The following is a 24,048-nucleotide window of genomic DNA, read 5'->3' as shown; positions in this document are numbered from 1 at the left end:
TTGTGGCGGTCCAGCCGTCACAACACGAACATGCCTGAGTCGGGGAGTGAGGATTGAGAAAGGAAAGAACACTCAAACCTGAGCGGAGACGAAGAGAAGTCTGATTTATTTCACAGAAACAGCTCCTTTTATAGGTTCACATCAACAGGAAGCACCAAGCAACTATTTGTATCTTTTATGCAAAGACCGGATTTTCTGACTCTTTGCAAAGAACATCAGATCTTTGGCTGTCTCCTTGAGTTTCTTCCGTTGCAGCAACAAGTTTAACAAGCAGAGTCCTAGAATGTTACAGATTGTATCAATGCCTTGAGTGTAGAGGTGAAGAAGTTTCCTTTTAAATGTCAAACTCCTAGAGGGCCACGGCCGGGCTCCCACAGTGATCCACCTGCCTCAGCCTTCAAGTACTGGGATTATGGGTATGTGCCACCATGCCTAGTTTGGTACTATTCCTGACTGGCTGAGAAACGCTGGGCTTGTGACTTGAAATGACCAGTGGGGTAAATTTGGGCTTGGAATATAACCTTTCAGACTTCCTGTTTTCTTACCAGCCAAGTAGGAGAGTACTCATACCTTGTCAGTTGCTGTTTATTTCTACAATCAGTCAATGGGTTCAACATGCTTAGCACAGGGCCTGACGCACAGTGAGTGTACCACAAATGCTATCTCTTGGTGTTAGTTCCTTAGCTCGAACCCATGGCTTCTCATGGACTCTGGAATCCCTTGTTTTCCTGCCACAGCTCTGTTCCTGTGCCTTTCATTTGAAATGACCTCAGCTTCTCTCACTCATGGATGTTTTATCTATTTTTCAGACATTAAGTCTTTTTTTCATTGTAAAACCTGATGTGACTGTCTTAATTCAGAAGATCTTTTCTTTTTGTGGATTCTGTGTGCCTCATGTCAGTTCTGTTTACCATGGATAATGGTAATATAATATAGTACATTGTAAAATTATTTTTGTAGTTTCTTGTTTCCTTATTGTGACTCACAGTTACATGGCAACTAATGCCCTTTAATTTTTCATGTCTTCCTAAGAATTGTGCATGCAAGCATGTTGTTGGATTTCATTTTGTCTTTAAGAAATATTTTGTGTTATTTACTATGAACTGCATAGAATTTTAAACACTGAATATACTAAATATTTTAATGACTAACAATTTTATTACCATATGCATTTGTAATACATTCATATATACATTTATCATTTGTTTTAGTAATATCTTTCACAAAGATTTAGTTAAAATGTAGAGTGGTCACACATATGCAGGGCATGGTATTTATAAATAAATGTACATCAGAGGTATATGGGTAAATAAACAGATATGTACATATATAAGAAAAATACATTTTTAAGATGGAAAGATAAATAGGAATAAAAGAGAAGTGAAATAAATAAAAATGGAAATTTCTTCAACATCTCAGTCACTTGGAATTCCTCTCTGGAATATCCTCATGTCCTGTCCTGTTGTTAGACTTGCACCAACTTATGAAATAAAAAACATGTCCTACTTATGTCAGAGGATAAATATATAATAATTTAGTTTAAAGATCTTAATTGGCTTTGTCATCTTAGTTGTGTTTTAGATGGTCAAAAGTAGGCTTTTGAAAGAAAAATTTATTCCAGTGAACAGGGACTAAAATCAGGGAGATTTTAGCAGCTAGCTGGGAAGGGCTGAGTCTGCTATATCTCTCTGTGGATGGCTGACATTGGGAGAGAGAAATAGCAGCAGCTAGCTGGAGAGATTTCATCCATGAGTGGATGGGCTAACACCAGGGGAGAGAGATACTAGCGGCTAACTGGGAAAGGACTTAGGCTTATATAGGCATTGAAGAGGCTCAGGAACCTGGGGTGAAATGTTTATAATTGAGTCCAAGGACGGTCTGCATTGGTAATAGGCGATCCCTGGACTTCTTGGTGCAAGGAGGGTTGTACACTTCATTTTGAGTCCATAATTTACTGAAAAGCTGCTGTTGTTTTTTGTAAACAGCCTGTTTGCTTTGACCTGTTCATTTAGGCCAGGCCTGAAGAGTTGTTCTGTATTTTATTTCACAGTTATGTCCTGGTGGGTATGGGTATTTAGATTGCTTTAACATTTTGCTGTTACAATATGAATATCCTTATTTATGTATGTTATTGCTCTTGGCCAGTTATTTTCTTTGGATATTTTCTTAGGAGAGGTATTTTAGTGGCTGGGAACAAACTCTTTATATATGCAATGCATTGGTAAACTACCTGCTACAAAGGTCATACCAATTTACTCAGATTAATCTGTGTTCCTACATTTTTATTAATCTTCTAGAGTATTTAATTATGACAGGTTAAAAGCATTTTTCTTTACTCTTTATTCTTTGATTTTGGAAAAGTTGAACATGTATTTAAAATATTGATTGGCCACTGCAGGCATTTTATGAATTGCTTCTTCATATGCTGGCCTCATTATCTATTGAAATGTTCACCTTTTTCTTACTGATTTTTAACAACCCATTCCATATTAAGGATATTCACAGAGTAGTCAGTTTGCCTATAAGCCCAGGGGAGTATATACCAAATGATTTAAGAATACTGTAGTTCATGGCCAGATAATATATTTTCAGATATCATGGCCATCTTCTCCATTCTGTAAGTAATTCTTTCTTTTCTCCCTGTCTCACAGTATATAATTTCTCATCCAGTGTCATGTCAGAGGGATTCTTTAAATTCTTAGGTAACCAAATTTATGGGGATGTTTTATTTTTATTTTTAATTTTTATTTTAAAAAGGCTCTTTTATAAAGAATGAGAACTTAGAGTCTTCATAGGAACATGGATACATATTGAGGATATACTCCTAAGTGAAATAAATAAGTCACACATGTATAAATACCGAATAATTTCTCTGGTGTGAAAAACTATAATGGTACATAAGGTACTAATGGTATAATTGACAATGTGAAATAGGAAGAAAAGGGCTAAAGGTGTAGGGGAAGTGGGAAGGGTAGGGGAAAGGAAATAAGGGAAAAGAAAAAAAACATGAGAAATGAAAAAATGGAAATAAAGTGTATGTAAATAGGGAAGGGTGGAAGGGGTGAAGGGAGGGCAGGGGTCCGGGGAAAAAATGAGAACCAAGACCTGTCATGGAAAGGTACAAGATCCCAATAATGAATGTAACTGTACTGTACACCTAAAATGTACCAATAAACTCAATGAGAAAAAAAATAAAAAGGCTCTTTTCCGTGACGGAACAGTCATCCAGATTTCCTCCTACGAGTTTTGTGACTTTTAGTTTAAATAGTTGGTCACTTCATCCATTCAGCATTTCTGTAGTTATTTCAATGAAGTCCAACTTTATTTTTTCAAATGGCCTGGTTGTTCTTAGAAGAGGCCTCTTCCCAGAGGTGTAATGGACCATGAGGTTATAAGCTCTTGGGAAGTACTTTAACCTCTGTGAGTCTCACCTCTCTTTCCTATGAAATAGGGAATTAGCATAATTTCCTTCTCACATTGAAGTCCATGTAGATAAATAACTTCTCCAGAGCTTCATGATTTTCATCTTATCTGCAGTAGAACTTTTAATGGACATCGTTCCACGTGCCATCTCGATAACTAAAATTGGAAGAGATTAGTCTGTCTTTCCATTGATCTTAGAGAAACCCGAGACTGGTGTGAGAGTTGGTGAGTATATAAATTATTGTTATTTTACCAGCAGGTGTTATTGATGAAGCATATTATAATGCTTTTCATAGCATAAACTGAAATATAAAGAGAAATAGTAATGTACTTTATTAAAAATACAACAAAAGGGCAACTCAGAAATAAAACAAGGTAGAGATATAGAACATATTATTTTGAGTTTCCATTTAAAAAAACCTTGTTTCAAATTAATTGTTAACTTATTAAATATAATTAAAATAAAAAATAAGTGATGATTTAAACAGAAGAGGAAATGGCCATACTTAGTCTTAGGAATTTCAATTGGATAACCTGAGGGAGAGAAAAAAAAACTAGGTAAAGATTGTTGAAGGTTTAAAAATTAACTTGTGTGAAGATCCAGTAGGGCTGAATAGAGGAGGAGCCATGTGTGACTTGGAGAAGATCGTCTAAAGACAGTCATTGGAAGAAGGGAAGGGCATACACCTGCTGCAAAAAAATCAGCTTGAAAGAAGAGACTTGCAGATCAAACAAAACCATGAATAGGAGTTTGTAAGGGGTAAGCAGAGGACGACTCCCTGGGGAGCCTCAGCTGCGCCCAACAACCACCTTGTCCAGCCGTTCCCTGATCGCTGACAGAATCCACGTAGCATGGCAGAGTCACACAAGAGAGACTGGGAGTGTGGCCCCTTGCCTCACTGTCCCCTCCCAAAACAGGACATTGCAGCCTGGAAGCATTTTCCACCTGGGGCGAGTGCCCAGGGAGCTGCTCTTCCCCGTGACCTACCTGTTCATTCTCAGACTTTGAGCAGATAAATAAGTGACTGCTGTCTGCATTGAGAGTTATTGGTATTGGATGCTGAACACACCTGAGGCACTGCAGGCGGCCTGTGGTTTATTCCATGCTGAGACATTCACCTGGCGCACAGAGCTAACACTGGGCTGGTGTGAGTCTGTACCCAGCACTCCGGCTTGCTCGAGCCTGCACTGTGCTCTCACTGCCTTGCTATAATCCTGGACCTGCCAGAGTCTCTGTCTGACACCTAACCCCAGTCCCAGGGCAACTGGGGTTGATATGAGGGTGTTCCAGGCACCCTTAGCACAGCAGAGTCTCCACCCTGCATTCAGTCAGAGCCTGGGACGCAGTACCTGCCTAGTACAGTATGCCAGTCCTCTGCCTGGTTAAGAAGCAAGGGTGGGTAGCTGCCTATTCTGCCTGGTCCTCCAGACATCCTTGAGAAACCACCCTTACTGGTCCTGCTTCCTGCACCCTCACTGGGCTTGTGGGAATCTGCCCATGTTAGCCCGGGGAAGATTTGTTTCTCCCTGAGCATCCACAGGACTGAGAGTCAGGTCTGCGAGCCTATGAGAACCTCCACATACCGGGAGCCTGTCCACAGACACTGGGACATGCATCCGGTTAACAGTGTCCATCCCCAACCAGAAGGAATCTACAACAGGAGCCTCAGAAACAAGGCCCCACACCTTCCCTGGTCCAGTTATCCAGGTTAAACAGCTGCCCTGGGGGACTGTGGAAAGGCGCTCTTGAATTGAGTAGCCGCCATATAAATTCACAGGCTGTGAAGCAGGGAAAAGAGGGATGTGACTTGCAAGAGGGAGACTACTGAGCTGGGAAGGAATCACTCCTCTGGAAGTGCGTAGGAACTTTTTCTTTATTATTGGTATGTTCTTGATTTTGCACTATTTTTTTTCTTCTGGTGGAGTTTGAAGTTTTACCACCCATTTTCTTGCCCCTCCCTTTTAATATTACTTTGATTCGTTTGTTTGACTAGACCTTCCTTTTACACTCTCTCTCTCCTTCTTTCCTCACTTTTTCTCTTTCAACTTGTTCCCGTATGTTCTCGTATTTTCTCTTCTACTAGTTTAATCTCTGCTAGCTATGATTTATCCGTCTCCTAGGTGGTTGTCTCTGATATCACTAATCTAATGATATCTGTTATCTGATAACACTAATTTCCCGTTACACTTCAGGACCTCTTACATCAACCTTACCATATTCTTCACATCTCCACTGCTTTGTTTTTCATAACCTATTTATTGTGTTCCTTTTTTTCTTCATACTACCACACTTGTACTACCTTTTGAATCTACAGGTAGTTAGATACATCTTACTATGGCTGAATACTATATGGTAACAGAGTAAATTGCTCTATTTTAAGGGGATGTTTACTATATTTAACTTTCTTGTTTGTCTTACATTTTGTTCTGTACCTGGGCTTAAAGGTGACAAAGTATTAGTTATTACAGTTTGTCATTTTCCAGTTTGTGTTTGCCTCTATAGGTATTACTGATTGTACTTTTAGTCAAGGTGACACAGCTGTTGTGATGAATTGACCCTCCTTGTTTGCCAATGCTTAGACTGACTGGCAGCCATAAACAGTATTACAGCCCAGTACCAAAGAACTGTAGGCCAATCAGCCTGCAAACTCTCCTACCTAATAAACAGAAGACTTAGGATCTTGAAAGACTCAAAGGCCAAAAATGAGCTACACCTAGAAACATCTCTGAAGAGCGGTCATTACCTAAAGAGGTCTTGATATTACTAATAAAAATACCTGCCATATGCAACTTACAAGGCTCAACATGGAAAACAAACAACAACAGAAAAATAGAAAATGAGAATACACAGAAGGAACATGCAGTCTGACACAAATTTAAAATCTAAATTTGCTGAATGATAGATAAAGTAAAACTCTTGAAGAATAGGTGTAGCCAAAGACTTTATAAATGAAATCCTGATCATACAGGAATATTAAAAGGAATCAACAACTGGAATCACATCAAATATAGAAGATTATGCACAGTAGGGCTGGGGATTTAGCTCAGCGGTTCTGCCACCTGCCTCATAAGCATAAGGACTTGAGTTCAATCCCTGGTACAAAAAAAAAAGAGAAAAAGAAGATTATGCACAGCAAAAGAAACCACCAACAGAGTGAATACTTTTCCCCCTAGAATGGGAAAATTTTTTATTAGTATATCTAGAATATATAAAGAATTCACCAAAATGAGAGCCCCAAATTTAAAGACCCAGGTCAAAAATGGACATCTGAAATGAATAAACACTTCTCAGTTGAAGAAGTAGAAAAAGCAAATAAATATATGAAAAACTGTTCAACATTTCTGGTCATTGGAGAAATGCAAATTAAAACAACTCTGAAATTCCATCTCACTCCAAAAAGAATGGCTGTTGTGAAGAAATCAACCGTTGACAAATGCAGGCAAAGCTCTGGGGGAAAAGGAACCCTTCTCCACTGTTGTTGAGATTGTAAATTGGTACAACCAATATGGAAATCAATACGGAGATTCCTCAAAAAACTAAAGCTAGATGTTCCATTTGTCGCAGTTATTATTCTGCTTGGTATCTTCCTGAAAAGCATCATACCACAGGGATGTATACACACCCTTGTTTATAGCAGTACAATCTATAACAGCTAAACTTTGGAAATGGCCAACATGCCTGTCAATGGATGAATGGATAAAGAACATGTGGTTTTTATGTACAGTGGAGTACTACTCAGACACAAAGATAAACCTGAGAAATTTGTAGGTAAGTGGATGCACCTTCAGAACGTAGTTTTAGTTGAATTAAATTGGACACACATGTTTAAATATCACGTTGTTGATCTTGTGTGAGAAACCCAACTGGTAAATCAGGACCAGAAAGAGGATAGCTATTAGGAAGTAGTAAGAAAATGTTCAAATGGGAAGGGGAACAAGGGAAGAGGGAGGTGGAATAGAACGATGGGAAGAGGGGTTTAAAAAATGTAAGAAAAACAATGGAATCAAAGTTTTGTAAATGGAGAGGGAGAGAAGAATTGAAGGGAAGAGGGGAATGGGGAAAAAAAAGAAGTTCTTTATTCTGTACAGGTACAAATTCTGGGTGATGAATGTGATCATTATGTATATTAAAAAATTGACATGTGCTAATTGTGCAGATTAATGGGGTTTATTGTTACAATTCCACGTATCCATATATTTTGCACTGATTGTGTCCATCTACCCCCCTTCTACCCAAGTCCTCCCCTCTCCCCACTGCCGTCAGCACCCTTTCCAATCCCTCGAAGTCCCTCTTAATTTCATCCTGTTCCTCCTGCTTCTCACGGTTGTCTGTCTCTGCCGTCCACTAATCCATTCCGTAATTCTGTGAGGCTGACTTACTGATTTCCAGAAATGAACGGGAACATGTGGTATTTGTGTTTAAACAGTTTGATCACACAATCTCCCCTTACCCAGTTTTGCTTTCTGTCATTTTAGTTACCCCTAATCAGTTGCAGTTGGAGGACAAGAGAGGAAAATATTTACAGATTTGTAAGGATTCAGTTCAGAAATGTGGACTACTGTCATGCTAAGCAGGCAACCCCGTCCTTCTTACTGGGAGGTGAGAATCCAGGAATGTGGTGCAGCCCTGAGCTCTCTAAGGAAGTGAGGTGTCTCAGATCACTCTTCTTACTCTTTCCATGCTTAATTATGTGCTTTTATTGCAGATACTATTACTAGTAGTTCCTTTGTTCTTCCCCCTATCCTTTGCTTATCTCTCCTTGACTTGTAATATTCCAGTTTTCCTAATCTCCACCCTCTAACTATGACAAATGCTTTTCTTGGTATTTTTGACTGCCAGTCTCTTTCAAGACTTTTACAATCTAGATACCATTTTTCTTGTCCCAGGAGCCTGCGCAAATGACTCTGAGGCATTTTATGAAATATTTCTTTAGTCCTGTGCAATCCCTAGTCCTGTTTACATTTCATTTCATTTTATTGCATTTTAAAAAAATGTTAATGAAGTCCTTGTTAATTTACAGTTTTATACTTCTCAGTATATCTTCATAGACTATTCATAAGTTTTTTTTTCCTTTTTGTCCTCTTAGTAGGCAAGGACATTGATTAATTTTTATTAAAATATTCTCCCCAAATCCTAATTCTTTCATCACTGAAGTCTAAAATTAGTGATAATGAGAGTCATAGGAAGAAAATGTCAGTGATGTAGATTTATCTTGAGTCTTTTTCATTTGGATGTTTGTGCAGAGATTATTTTGTTTCAGGGCCTCTCCTTTTGTAGCTGAACATGAAACTTTAGTATTATGCCCGGTTTCTTCTTTATAAAGGCGTAATTTGAAATCTGTGTCTTAAAGGCAGCAATGAAAACATTGTTTTTCTTTTCCTGGATTGGTGGCTGAATTTAGATTGAGAAGAATACAGTGTGATTTATCAGGTAGTTGTGAAAACAACAGAGCCCTTAGGTAATCTGTGTCTAGGGTATAGATAGACAACATATATAGAGAGATATATTTATCTATATATATCACTTTCTCCCTTTAGATCTTAATCTTCTTTTGCATATTTCAGATGCAAAAGGTTCAGTAATTTTCCACAGGATAATTCACTCCTAAAAGGTTTTCCCAAAGATGATTCATAAAATGTTTAAGAATATAGGAGAAAAAGCATATTTAACTTTCATGTTTGCAGTTTTGACATGATTATTAAGCTCTTTGGAAAATAGAAATGAACTCAACATAGGTCATAACCTCAGATTGTGATTAGTTCTTCGTACTGTATATTTAAGTCAGTTTTAGGAGTGGTTTTGAAGTAATGGTTTTTTTTAAAACCAGTTTTTCAAACCTTGGATAGCAAGTGAGTTGTCTCTTCAAAGCTATCACTCCAAGAGACTACATTTATTATAGTAATAGTTCCCTTGTTCATACCAATGTTAAGTCTTTTGGGGGACGTCCTGTCAAAGTCTCTAGCATATTTTCAAACTTTTTTCTTGGTAGAATAATATCAGTTGGATATACAGTATTTCAGTTTGGAAGCAGTCAGAAGCCACTCAGAATCATGTTTGCACTAGTATGAGTGATTAGCCTGACTAATTTCATATAATCTCTGATCTGAAAATCTAAAATCCAAAAATATTCCACAGTACAAAATTTTTGAGCATCAATCTTATGTAACACGTGTAAAGTTCCATACTTGATCTCATTGACTTGTCATAGTCAAACAGATGCAACTTGGGGATGGTGGCATACATCTGTAATCCCAGCACTCAAGAGGCTGAGGCAGGAGGATCATGAGTTTGAGGTCAGTCTGAGCTACATAGATCAAGGCCAGCATGGACTACATAGTGAGTGAGACCTTATTATCTGCCCTTTCAAAAGAGAGTGTTTTACTGTGCTCCCAGGCTGGCCTTGAATTCTTGGGTTCAAGGGATCCTAGTACCTCTGCTTTCTGCGTGGCTAGCCAACATGTAGGTACCACCATACTAACATTTGTTATGTTTTCTTTTATTCTTTTGGTACTGGTGGGGATTGAGTCTGGGGCCTCATGCACGCTAGGCAAGTGTTCTACCGCTGAGCTACATCCCAGCTCCGTATAAGGTGTATATGAAACTTAAATAAATTTTGTCCTTAGAATTAGGTTCCGTCCTCTAACTACTTCATTATGTATTTGCAAACATTCCAAAATCTGAACAAAAAATTCTGAAAACTGAATGCTTCTAATTCTAAGTATTTCAGGTAAGGGATACTCAACTTGTATTTGTTACTCACAAGATACAGTTAGGAAATAATGATGCTGATTTTTTTGTGTGTGTGTGTGTCACCTTGTCTCTGAAGGCGATTCCAAAAGAGGATTTTAGCAAAGTTTTGAGCAATTACAGTATCACTTTTGTAAGTGAAAAGGATTTCCAGATGACAGTTTGGAAATTGACTACACTCAAGTATTCTGTTATAATTTTTAAAAAATCTCAACATTCTGAACATTGTAGTACAACCAAGGCAAAATTGCTTGAGTTGGTGTAATTACCATTTGTTCATCAAAAGTAATTATAAACTGACAGATAGCTGGAAATCTCCGTGGAATTGAAAGGTAGGTAAAGAAATGACAGCCAAAGGAATAGATTGAAACGTGAGAGGGCAGAAGGATTACCTTTTAAGGACTAGACTCAAGACAAATTATGAGTTTTAATTTTCTACTCTTTGGTATGCATTTCATGCCGAGATTTTACCTAGATTTCGCAGACTTGGTTTTCATCCACTTATTTTGTATTATAAAAACATTTGTAGGAAAATGGATGTACCTTGAGACCATATTGTTAAATAAAATAAATCAGACATGCAACTTAAATATCACGTGGTTTCTCTTATATGAGAAGCCCAGAGGCCCGGGGATTTAGCTCTGTGGTACTGTGCCTGTCTTGAAAATGTAAGGTTCTGAGTTTGATCCCCAGTACCACACACACACACACACAGCCCAGTGTAAAAATAAAGATCAAAATAAAAGGTGGTTAAGAGGAGGAAGGGCAGTAAATCTTTCTCAAATGGGAATAGGATCGAGAGATGGGGGGGTGGGGATGAAAAAGGAATTAAGACGTGTTTGTACATGTGCAGCTCCACATGGGGAATGCAGACATTGTGTACTGCAGATACTAAGAATGAAAACAACTAACAAACCCAAAAACAAACAAACCCAACTATAGGCTCATGATAGATCAACATTTAAAATGACGTATTGTTTCTGGCGAGATGGCAGGTTGAATCTTCACTGTTGTAATGACAATGAGGGTACAATAAACAAGAACAACAGATGAGAGTCATCAGTGTGATTTGAGAAGATGCAGCAGGAGTGGACATTGGTAACTGACTTAAGAGAGTAGAGAAAGCTAAGTGAATTTCTACTTGAAGAAGAACCTGGGAAAAATTCTGGAAACAGCAGTACCAGATATCTCGGAAAAATTAAGTGTAGTGTGGCATGGAAAAGAGAAATAAGTTATATGAATTTTTAAAATATACTAAACTGTAAAACTTTAAATGGCAAATCTGCCAGTTGTACTTGTGTTTTATTTTGTTCCATATCTGTAAACGTGGAAGGAGTGAGATGGGCCAGCACTACTCTTTTGGCTTAACAATTATTTATTTTACATAAGTGATATCTGTTTAAATATTATTAATAAGATAACAGATGATTAAGGAAACCAAATAGAATTACAGACTTTTTAGTGGCCACACTTTCAGAGGACATAGCATATTTTCATGTCTGGATTCTGGGCAAGAATCTGTTGTTGGAAGTGATGTCTACAAAAACTGCTCCATGACGTGCATAATGCATACAGTCCTGCTGCTCTAAGGGGAGGGATTTCCTTTTCATTGTGATGGTTCTTTTTTTATGAGTACTTGGAAGAACCCACAGTGTCCACAATAACTTGAAATTCCACTGATTAGAAACAAAAGCAGGCTTCCAGTGCATAGGCTTATACTATGGAAATGAGAATGTCAGAAAGAGAATTTTAGTTTTAGCAAGTAGAGGACACAACGGGCAATGTGTTGTATCGTGAGTTTGGTGCTTTAAAAGGAGCAGTGAGAAGCTATCCTCTGTACATCCTAGCAATCAGGGAAATGTATCTCCTTTTTCCTGGCATAAGCAGGAGAACAAGTGGAACCCCTGGTTTGGACATACAGACAGCCGAGAGCAAGCGCTGCACAGTACTGAAAGCGGGAGACTGTGGTGATGATGCCTGCCTGTTGAATTGTTGGTCTGTCATCCCTGTCCTGTTTGGGTCTTTGAATGGGTGCCAGGATTTGCTTTCCAGTCAAGAAGATGGGAGGCTCACTTCCCACATCAAATGTTCAGCCCATGGTAAAGAATGCACAGCCCACGCCTGGCATGGTGGCATATCCCTGTAATCCTAGTAGGCTCCCAAGGCTGAGGCAGGATCCCAAGTTCAAGGCCAGCCTAGGTAACTTAGTGAAAGAGATCTTGTCTTAAAGTAATTTAATAAAAATGGCTGAGGCTGTGGCTCAGCACTTCCTGGGTTAAATCTTCAATACTGGTAGGAAAAAAAAAATGAAAAAAAGAAAGAATGTGTAGACAATGAGATTTTCATTGGGATTTTCTAATGATATTTCTGCCTCTCTCCAGAGAGCTTATTTGCACCTTGACTGTTTTCTAAAGACCTTCTGGGATGGTTGCTGGTGTTTCACTTTCAGCAACAATGAAGAGGCCAAGGATTGCCAGAGATTTGAAGAGAGCATCTAACAACAACAACAACAACAACAAATTGCACACTCACACTGACAAACAAAATGAGGGGAAAGCAAGCAGGTGAAAAGAATTCTGCTGCAACAACAACAAAAGTCCAGGGAAAACCCCAAACTATTATAATATATTTAGTGAGATAATTATTACCTCTAATGAAACAAGAAAGTAGTATTAGAGATTGAGGAAAAAATAATTAGAAAACATAGTAGAAACAAGAGAAAACCAGTAGAAGCATTGAATAACATAATTGGAACAAAAACTCTCCCAGAAAAATAAGGCAAAAGGTTAAGAAATGAAAATTGGAGAGAGAAGACAAAAACTTGAGTCTCAGGGAAAGACATTAAGTATCTGACTAGTAGGAGTCTCATAAGTGTAATAAAAAGTTCAAACATAAAAATTTCAAAGAAGTAATTTTAAGAAATTTCTTTGTAACTGGAGAACATGAATTTTTACATTGAAAGGGCCCATTGATTGCTTATGACAGTAAATGAAAGAAATTCTGCAAGAAGATATGAAAGAGTGAAGTTTTAGAATAGCTGAGAGAGAAGAGAACAGCAGAAAAGCTCCTAAGCCAAGTGTGGCGGCACATGCCTGAAATCCTAGCGCTTGGGAGGCTGGAGCAGGGTTGTGGCTGCAGGTGAAGTGAGCACGGCTGGCAGAACGGTGTGCTGTTTCTCTGCTTCATTCAGCTGCCCGGAGTGGTCATGGGGAAGGAAAAGCACTGGTTTCGTCAGGGCAGTCGCACGTGGGAGACTTTGCAAAGTGGGGAGGTTTGCAAAGTAGTGAATTTTAAGACTGCATTCGGGCTGAGCAAGGAAGGGAGCAAGACATGTAGGAACTGAGGGACTGAATGGATTATGGGTTTTATCAGGGTGAAAGGACTGATACGGCGTGTTCGAGGAGAAAGCTAGAGTGAATGGAGGTAGTCGGAAACGGAGAGGTTTGGAATTGGGAATGTAGTGGGCAGGAAGGGAAGGGATGGCCACGGTTTCTTGGGTGGATGAGATGGAAAAGGTCACTGGATGAAATGAGGCCAAGGTTCTGGGAAGCCAGAATTGGAAAGGCCACCTGAGCAGTATTAAAATCACGAGTAAGTGAGAGTGATGTTGGAGAACATGACATAAGCCAAGAAAGAAAACTTTCAGAGGATGAGCGGAAGTGACTGGAAGTCCGTGTCCAGAAGGAAGGATGTTAGGTGATGCTGTTTTATGGCACAGCATACAAAGTGGAGTGAGTTTTAGTGGAATGAAGGAAAATAGCACAATCTGGCAATGATATGCAAAAAGGTCCCTCCTCTACCGCCGAATTTTCATTACGAAGGATGGTGCAGCCCCGACTTAATGGAGCTACAGGGGAAACAGTGCTTATAGGGAAAAGCTGATTTCAGAGCAATATAGTGACAGGAACAGTCCAGGAAGAGGGAGGAGACGCAGTAAAGGATGGATTTTGCTAATGGCTGTGTGTAGTTCCAGAAGGCATCGTCACGCTATCTTAGACTCTGCATGAGCTGTGGGAGGGCACAGAGACATACAGAGATTGGAGAGCTGGTGCTAAGTGGTGGCCTGAAGGCCGAGCTTTTGAAGGTGCTAGATGTAGACTGAGAGAAATGTCCCGATTAGACAGACGAAGTGAGGCTGTGAGTGTCGGCAGCAGGTAGGTGGTTGGTAATCTCTTGCCAGGGAGGGGCTGTCCAGGGGGAGGTGGGGAACAGTTTTACTTTGAGCCCTTGGCTGTTTGCGATTTCGGATGATGGAGCCTTGTCAAGTGATACGGTCTTGCATCTGGAATATGGATGTAGAGAGCAAGGAAGCAGGAAGGTAAAGATTAGGCAGTTGATGATACATAGAATTTGAGGCTTGTTCTAGCTTGCTGCCTAATTTTAAAGTAATAAATATGAAAATTGAAATCTTCAATGCATATAATTTATGTGAACTACACCCAAAGTTCAATTTTAAAAAAATACCCAAACCTTCTATTTCTAGATACTCATAGGAAATCTGGGTAACTTTGCAGTTAACCCTTAATGTCACTGTATTGGAGAGGAGACTGTTTCCCTGTGTTGAATACCCACCACGCATTTCACCCAGACCTGTGTAAATTACTTTGCTGTTCTCTTTTTCCCAATATCCTTGGCTTTCAAAGTCATAATGAGTTTCACCAATCAGAATACATCAAACACAATTATATGTAATAGAATTTGCTACATACACTGTTTGTCACCTGTTAATTTGATTATGCTTTTATGGTCTAGTGACTTTTTATATCAGAATAAAATTAGGATATTTTGATTTGGTGGGTTTAGTGGTGCACAGGCTTTTCTATTTTTCTTTTTTCTTCTCTTTTCTTGTCTTCCTTTTTAAAAATCTTGTGACTCTACTACAAAGCCATGCTTGGAAACCTTTGTTTTATTGGAATAAAGAGCTTATAAATAAGAGCTAAAATTAATGGTAGTGCCCATCTCAGCTTTCACCTATACACTTTTAGTCTAAATGTCCTAGTCCTAACATACACACTGAAAGCTTTCTGAAAATTTTCATTAGATTATAACTTAACTCAGTAGACCATAACTAAAATAGTGTTACTTTTATTGTTTTTTGTTTTTTTGTTTTGTTTTTTTGAGACAGGGTCTCAGTATGTAGTTGAGACTGACCTTGAACCCGCTATGTAGCCCAGGCTGGTTTTGAACTCACAGCGATCCTCCTGCCTCAGCCTCCTGAGTGCTGGGATTTCAGGCATGTGCCACCACACCTGGAAGTAGTGTTACCTTTTAGTCCAAGGATGTACAAAAAGTTCCTTGAATGAGCATGGAAAGGAGTTTTTATTGTATAGATTGAAAAGTAATAAAACTTCATCCAGAAATTAACTTATATGGCACAGCTCCTGCCTGGCAAGAGTGAGGTCCCGAGTTCAATCCCTTGTACAAAAAACAAAAACAAAAACAAAAAGTATATTGTGGATAAGCTTTTAATTCTTTTCTGGAGTGTCAATTTAATTTAGCTTAAACAAATTGGGAATTTTAAATACTGGTTATTATATGCTGAAGAAGTAGATTACAGCTTTGGCATAAAACAAAGCTAAAGAATGGATGGTGAATTCTCACTGGTTTGAAGGTCTAAGGACTTTTATCTGTTCTCTGTAGTGAGGATTCTCAGCAAGATTTTACTTTGCCAGAAGGATCTGGGAAGTTTATTCTTGGTTATAGAGAGTAAGAAATTACAGGAGAATAATGGACCAGGGAAAGATGTAGGGAATGGAGATAATGAGAAGAGTATTTTCTTAAAAAAGACTTTGTGAATTTATAATTATGTAATAATTATACATTTTTAATAAAATGATGAAATTAGGAATTTTAAAGCTTCCATTTTCTGAGTTCTTTTCTTCTGATAAACTTCACAATTGAAACGTCCAATAAATCTTTTGATTAGGCGACTTGTCTAAGGAAAACACAATGTCAATTGTGCAATATAACCATCATTGAGTGTTAAAATACAAAGGCGTAATCAGCCTGTTGCCTTGCATATTGTTATTGTACACAATTTCTGTTTTGTTTTGTTTTATATCCTTTTTGGGGACAGGGTCTCACTACATAATTCAGACCGGCCTTGAACTCACTGTGTAGTCCAGGCTGGCTATGGACTTGTGGCAATCCTCCCAGGTGTGCATCACCACACCTAGCTGCTTTACATAGCTCTGCAGGTTAACTGGGCAGAAACCTTTATGTGGTATCAACTGGGGCACAGTTGTGTCTGGAAGATCCAAAATGGTTCCAAGGTTGGAAATTGGTACCAGTTCGATTGGCTATTTGAATGTATTGTCAGCTAGGACATGTTTCTCCTCTGCATGAATCTGGATGGAGTTCTTTTAGCTTCCAAACTGTGCATGGTGGTTGCATTCAAAAAAGGAGAGTTCCACCTGTGTGAAGTGGAGGCTGCAGATCTCAGAGTTACTTGTTACGTGAAGTTCTTAGGTTGAAGGGGAGGAGAGATGATTCTGCACTTTGCTAGGAGAGGAGTGACAACAAATGTGTAGCCATCCTTAATCATCCACAATCCATCCTTTGGCCACAATGTATTTACATTCACTGCATGTGCAAAATGCACTGAATTCTTCCAGAATGACCCCTGAAACATCTCATTTCATTAGCAGGCATCTGTCTGCAATCTGTGGCCAGGACATTCCTAACTTGCCTGGACTGCATTGAGGGAAGAGGAGCTGTCTTAGGCTGCATATAAAATATATAATATAATTAATGTATATAAATTAGAAAGCATCCTTTTAAAAAAATGTAAGTTTTTAATAGACATGTTCAACCAGTGGCTTACAGGTTGGACTCACCTACATCATAGCATCAGAGGAGAACTCAAGAGTTTAGGTTCTCATCATCTGAATTAGTTCCCAATGTCAAGAAAGGCTTCTTAAGGGGTAGGATTACAGATCTTGAGCTGAAAAAGTTAGTCTGTTTCACACACTTACGGTAAAGGGGGCGTAATAAGAGGTGACTGCAGAAGACAGTCCTGGTCAGTGAGGAGTGGAATAGGTGTTACCAAGCAGTCCTTAGTCCTTGAGATCCTGGTGTTGAGACAGGGGTGTCAACTCATTGGATTCAGCCTGGTAATCAGAACAACTCCACAGATATTTCTGAGATAGACTCACGACTCGGACTGTGAGTTAAGGTCCTGTGGAATGTACAGTGCCCTGCAGATTCTTAATAGCCTTCTGTTTGAGTGAGAGTGTCTGAGTTCTATCTTTATGATTCTTAGGGACCTGGGGATGTAGCTCAGTGATCAAGTGCTAGCCTGGCTCAGAGGAGGTTCTGGGATTGAATCTCAGCAGCACAATAAAAGAAAAAACAATGCCTAGAAACTCTCGTGTCTAGTTGTGGAGGTCCTCGGGAGTCTTAGAGACTTATGTAGATGATCTGATTGATACACAGATGTCTTTTGAACATGGAATTGAATGCAGGGGATTGGCAGGGAGAGTAATGCATCGATATGTTGATTTTGGGCTGCCTGCCAGGTAGAGACAGGTTCAGAAATAGGAGTGTGAGTGGCCTGGAGCTTGAGGAATTCTGTCCTGTTTCCATTTTCTCGGTGAATAAGGAAGTGAAGTCTGGATGGTAAATAGGGAGTAGGACAATTGAAATCACTTCTCTTGTGGTTTACTGCTGTACGATCTCCATTTTAGATAGTTTTTTTAGGGCACATTATGTCCATAAAGGTTAAATAACCTAAATTTGGATATAGAAATCAAACATGTATTTTTGTTTTTAAATCTGAAACCTTTGTACTATACCAGCTGCATTGATTCATGACAGTTGCCCACTGGTCAAAAGATAGTCATTATTATGACTGAAATATTTACATTGCTTTTTTTTCTTGTTATATTCCAGGCCCTGCTGTGGGATGCAAATTTTTAAAAAAGGTGGTAGGGGGAACCTCAGAATACATTTCTAATTTTTTTGGGGGGGTACCAGGGATTGAACTCTGGTCCTTGCGCTTGCAAGGCAGGCCACCGAACCACTGAGCTAAATCCCTGGCCCTACCTTTCTAATTTTAAACATTTCTTTACTTCCTTTAGAAAATGACCTTTAGAATTTGATTGAAAGTGACTTACTTTTATCTTTCGAAGTTCAAAAAGATGTGTTCACACACATCAGTAAAGAATAAGTTTTTAGCATGATGAGAATTGTACCTTATCCATTTACATGAAAATAAAATTTCCTCTATGCTAAGGAGATCCTCTGTTTAACTACAGTTGATTTAAGTAGACCTTAACAATAAAAAAGGATACTCTAAGGGAAAGAATATAGAGTAATTTTGATTACTTCAAAAAGCTTCAAGAAAATTTACTCAGATTCTAACTTTGATAGTAGAGGGATGATTTTATGGTTCAGTGGAGGAAGCAGTGACATTTTGAATAGAAGATTTTTCAGCCTAATAATTAAAATAACAACACTCAGAAAACTTGCACAATACTACCAGCCAACACAACCAAATTGCATGGGCTGTTTTTGGTTTAAATTACATGGAGCCTTTTTGAGCCATACTTGTAGATAGAATCTTGGTTGAAATAGCTCTATAATTCCTGAGCAAGAAGTTTCTCTTTGCTGCTATTATATTCCTTCAGTGACTCATACTCTGTATAATTCAAAGGAAAATGTTCCCTTGAAATTTGAAGACCTGAAGGATGTACTGGTTGCTTAAAAATATTATTATCATTACTGGTATAATTGATATCTCTCTAAGGAGTGGGTTTTTTTTTTGTTTTTTGTTTTTTTTTTTGGTACTGGGGATCAAACTCAGGACCTTGTGCTTGCGAGGCAGGCAGGGGAACCACTGAGCTAACTCCCCGGCCCTCTAAAGAGTGTTTTACTTAGGTGCCTTTGATTTCATTCTCAACATTGATAATGAGGGTTGGGGTAGGATCCCACAGATACCCAGGGTCCAGGATGGGCTGGATCCAGCTCTCACTGTGGTCTTTACCACCATTGCAACTCATGTGCTTTTAACTATTTCTGCCTTTCTGCTTTTCCTTCCTTCATCAACTGAATGATTACTCTCTAAGTTTACCAGTTCAGATTCCTAAGAGAAGGAATCAGGCTGGCTGTGCTAATAAACACTGCCTCTGTGTAGTAGCGTTTTTTTCCCCACTTCTAGGGAGATTGTTTCAGATTGGTATCAAGGCTAGGGACAGTCTTTTGCAAAAGTCTGTCTGGCGTTTCTCCTTCAAGCGTGTGCTTGGTTAACCAGGTGTGACACGGATGCTGGAGTAGTTGCCTGTTTTGTCTGAGGCAGGTCTTTTTACTGTTTAGGTTCACTCTTTGCTGAAACCTTTGGAAATACATGAAATATGTGGCATTACCTTGGAAGAAGAAGAGAGGAAGGGAAAGGGAAGAGAAGGACTGGGAGGAAAGGAAAGAAAAGAACTGTCAGTTGACTGGACAATGCTTTCTCTGTACTTTGCTCCTTCCTGTCAGCTCTCTCTGTAGTCATGATGTTCAAGGAAGTCAGGGAGGAGAATCTTGATTGCTCAGAGACAAAAGTCCTTCCTGTAAGTTTGGGGAGAAGATATTTGAGAAGATGAATTCTAGGAACTTTTTGTGAAGGGTTTGCTCACTCTTAAAGAAATACAAAGCATCTTTACCTTGGGTTATTTCTAATTTTCACAAGATGCTTAGAATTGCAGCAGCTATGGGAGAAGCCGGTTATAGGACAAGACAGCAACCATCCCGATTAATGGTAGAATAGAAAGTTGAATGCATCTTGATCTTACTAATTGTGCTGAGCCACCACATGAACTAACCCCAGAAATGCCTTGATGTGGAAAATTATTATTGATATAGGAAATGTTGTTAGGACTTTCACATTGATATAAGGGAAACATTATGGTCTCAACCTGTTAGATGTCTGATACATTGAGTTCGTGTTCTCTAAAATCAAAGAATGAATTCTAGGAATAATGGAGGTTAAGAGTAAGAAATGTTTATTGAGAAGACAGCTCCTTAGAGGCAGGATGGGTCCCAAATTGGTAGTTGAGGACCCCACTTTTTAGGGAAGTTTTATGAAGCATAACCTTATGGGTACAACATGGGTTAAAACTATATGATCAGCCAATAAGGTTACACATGTAGTCACTTAGGTAATAGTGATTCAGTGGAGGAACAAGTCACGTAACAAGTGTGCATGGAAGGAACAAAGACTTTCTAGGAAGTGATGGGTCCAGAGGTCTTGGTCACCCAGGGGAGTGGCTGATGTCTATCTAGACTTCATTAGACCCGATGTTATCTCTTATCTTGTCCTTTGGGGATGTATACAGGGCTGGCCATTTTGTCTTTATCTAGAGGCCTACCTTCTAACGGTTGTGTCTCTGGTCACAGTTACAGTGTGTTTTACTTTTGTCCTGTCTCTCGAGGGCCTGGCCTTCTCTGACTACCTACACTCTTCTACCTAACTTCAGCTTCCAGTGCCACCAGGTAAGTTATCCCAGAGCAGAGGGAGCAGAAGCCTCCACACACCAGATTGAAGTCCTCACATTGCAGTTTGCTACCAGTCTGATACCAGTCACACAGCAAGAAGTGAGAGGAAAGAAAGGAGTAGACAGCATACTTAGAGTAATGTATACATGGGGAGAGGGTTGTGCGGTTAACCTGGGGTACACAGGCTGTATATCCTGTTCCTCTCAGCTGCATGTGCCTGTCCCACTGATGGTCTGCTTGCTGAGTTGAGGTTAGGCCAAGCCTCAGAGATGGCAGAGGCCATGATCGAATGGCCCCAACTTACTGTATCTGAAAGACACAGGATTGGTGTGCCTGGTTAGTAGCTATAGCTTGCCAGTTAGCCTGACAGACACATGTGGATTCTGCTTGTGATTCTTGAACAGAGAACACGTGTGGCAGGACTAAGTGTCAGCAGCATGCCCCTCCCATTTAGCAATGTTTGAAAACAGTTTTTGATTGTCATGACTGACGTGTGTAGCAAATGGTTAAAATCCAGGTATGCTGCTAAATATACTGTAATAATAAGATAATCTACCAAGACAAAGAATTATCCAGCCCAATATGTCAGTAGGGTCAAAGTTGAAAAGCCCTATATAGAGCCAGTGGGTGGGTGGTTAAATTAAGAACTCATGCATATTAATTGCTTATATATATTTAATGTATCCTGGGGATGGGAATGATACAGCACTTGTCTAGCATCTGTGAGGCCCTGGGGTTGACTTCTAACACTGAAAAACAGGAAAATCTAGTATATCCTGCATATTTAATGTCTCTTGTATACTTAGTATATCATGAGCATTTATTACCTAGGTACTTCATGAATATTGCTATTGCTTTCTGTATGTGTCCTGCTTACGAAGAGCATCCTATTACTAGCTACTCATCTGTACTTAAAGTGTGTGTGCCTAAATTATAAAAACCTCAAATTTATTCATCAGACAGAACTGAATGTTCTCAAATGCAAACTCATGTTATACTTACTTGTCCTGGAATTTTTAATAAGGTGATAAATGTCTTGGTTGTTTAAGCCACTTTTAGTTGTGTTTTCTGTAACCTGCAGATGAGAGCATCCTAGTGAGTGCCACATAAAGTAAAGGGGAAAGTGTATTTCAAGACAGACGAAGCCTGGACGTAAGCCCTAATGACAGAACCTCTGCGGTCCTGTGGGCAGTGACATTGCAGCTTCGTGATGCTCGTGTTAACGTAATGCTGCTTTGCACATCCTGCTTGCAGTTCAAGGCGCTGTAGGTCCGGGACATACTCTGATGGGTTCTGTGCTCAGAAATGCACTTTTTTATGATGGGGACGATTTTGGGTTGGTGACAGAGCATTTATTTTTGTACCTCTTTATTTATTTTTCTCTCATTGAGTTTATTGGTACATTTTAGGTGTGCAGTACAATTACATTCATCGTTGGGATCTTGGACCTTTACATGACAGGTCTTGGTTCTCATTTTTCCCTCTTGTGACAGCATCTTTAAAAAGAGTTTTTATAATAAAAAAATTATAATTTTCTCCAAAAAGGTTTTCGTTAGTTCAATGTCTATAAATACAGGAGCGTTAGGGATGTATAGCTTCATGCGTTTTTTACTTATTAATTATAGTTTTATTTATATTGTAGTGGTTTAAAAAACTATATTATGGAATGATGTCTTGAAGTTTCTTCATATATGTGTAATTAAAGACAAACATATTTAAGGTTGTTTTTGTTTGTTTGTTTTGGTACTAGGGATGGAACTCAGGACCTTGGGCTTACAAGGCAGGTGGTGGAACCACTGAACTAAATCCTGGCCCAAGCATATTTAAGATTGTGTGAACATTTAAGATGATGGAAGAAGTTTGTTGTTTCAAAGAGATTTCCAAAGGGAATTACTTTCAAATGCTGATGGTTTCTGCCTTTTCCTTTCTTTTAGGATTCTTTGTCCCTGCCCCTCTGTTTGTTTTTGGGGTGCTGTAGAGTGAATTTACTGCTTTGTGTATGTCAGGCAAGCACTTTACCTCATGGGTCCTTTCCTAGCCCTGCCTCAACCTGTGTAGTACTTTGTTGGACAAAAATAAATAAATAAATAATAGTAAGGTAAGATAGCCAGTTAATGGGCTGGGCATTTAGCTCAATGGCACCATGCCTGCCTGGTAAGCCCAAGGTCCTGAGTTCAGTCCCCAGTACCAAGGGGGGAAAAAGCCAATTAAAACTTGGATAAAAGACTAAAGGAAAAACATTAAGAATAAATGCTACTGGTAACTGTTGGTACTGGATGATGGCTATGAAGATCACTCTATTATCCTTTTTATTTTTTAATATTGGAATTAACAAGCTTGAGCCTAATGTGGGCAACTTAGTAGCTTAGCAAGACCCTGTCTCAAAATAAAAAATTCAAAAAAGGACTGGGAATGTAGCTCAATACACAGGCCCTGGATTCAATCCCCAGTACCACCGAAGGAAAAAAAAAAAAGCAAAGTAACTATGTTGTTATTCTTATTATTTTGTTAGGAAATTTTGTGTTTCTTCATAAAATAAAAGAATGATGGTATGCTGGTCATAGCTTCTTAGAACTGATGACAGGATTAGGGCAGTTACCTTTGGCTGAGCAGTATGATGGCAGCAGGTGATGTGGTTAGCTCACCCTTGCTCCTTTTAGAAATATCCTCCTACAAAGTCTTGATTTTTGTCTTTCAAGGTTAAAAACTTGTTAAAATTGTGTGCATTGGTGCCTGCTTGTAATCTCAGCGGCTCAGGAGGACACAGCCCAGGTACGACAAGCTCCAGGCCTGAGCAACTGAGACCCAGTCTCAATATAAGAAAAGAAAGATTGTTAAAGCAAATGTGTTTAAACTTGATCCCAATTTTCAAATGTTTCACGTTGTCAAGGTCCTCTTTAATCCTTATTTCTGTTGTTGCAGTGACTTGCTGTCTTCTGATTACATAGAGAGACACATTGATCGTGGAGGGAAGATTGTGGAGGTTAAAGTAAGTGAAAGTTTCCTTCCTTCTTTTTGGGGAAACTTTGACAGTCTTTTAAATTCAGCTGATCATGAGATTTTTAAAAAAACAATGCTCTTAATTTACAGTGTTGAGGGATGGTGGTTGTAGTTGCTTCTGCTGTTTTGTGCTACTGAGGATTGCCAGGTCCTGGCACACCCTAGTCATTGCTTCATTGCTGAACTACACACCCGGCCTTTTTTATTCTGCTACAGTACGGTGGCCCAGGGTAGCCTCAGACTTGGGATATTCCTGCCTCAGCCTCCAGGCATAGCTCATCATGCATGGCTTAGTTTGAGTTTTAAAAAATATTTTATGGCTTAGTAAGAAATTTTATTACCCACTTGTGAAAAAAAATTTACTCTTAGTTATCAGAAAAAATTCTGATATGGTAGGAATT

General features: G+C 39.1%; 1 protein-coding gene across 15 annotated transcripts in view; it reads left to right on the top strand.

The window, feature by feature from the left end:
* The window catches only part of Adam22 (ADAM metallopeptidase domain 22), a 198,934-nt gene that overhangs the window by 65,986 nt on the left and 108,900 nt on the right, over positions 1-24,048 (top strand). For all 15 annotated transcript variants that reach the window (XM_033758657.1, XM_033758650.1, XM_033758644.1 and 12 more), the window contains one exon: positions 23,570-23,636. In XM_033758657.1, the coding sequence (XP_033614548.1) occupies positions 23,570-23,636 (67 nt within the window). The remainder of the gene's footprint in view (positions 1-23,569; positions 23,637-24,048) is intronic.

The sequence above is a fragment of the Fukomys damarensis genome, unplaced genomic scaffold, assembly GCF_012274545.1.
Source record: "Fukomys damarensis isolate Sample0158 unplaced genomic scaffold, DMR_v1.0_HiC HiC_scaffold_4, whole genome shotgun sequence".
Taxonomy (NCBI): domain Eukaryota; kingdom Metazoa; phylum Chordata; class Mammalia; order Rodentia; family Bathyergidae; genus Fukomys; species Fukomys damarensis.
This window is presented reverse-complemented; position numbering and strand designations above follow the sequence as displayed.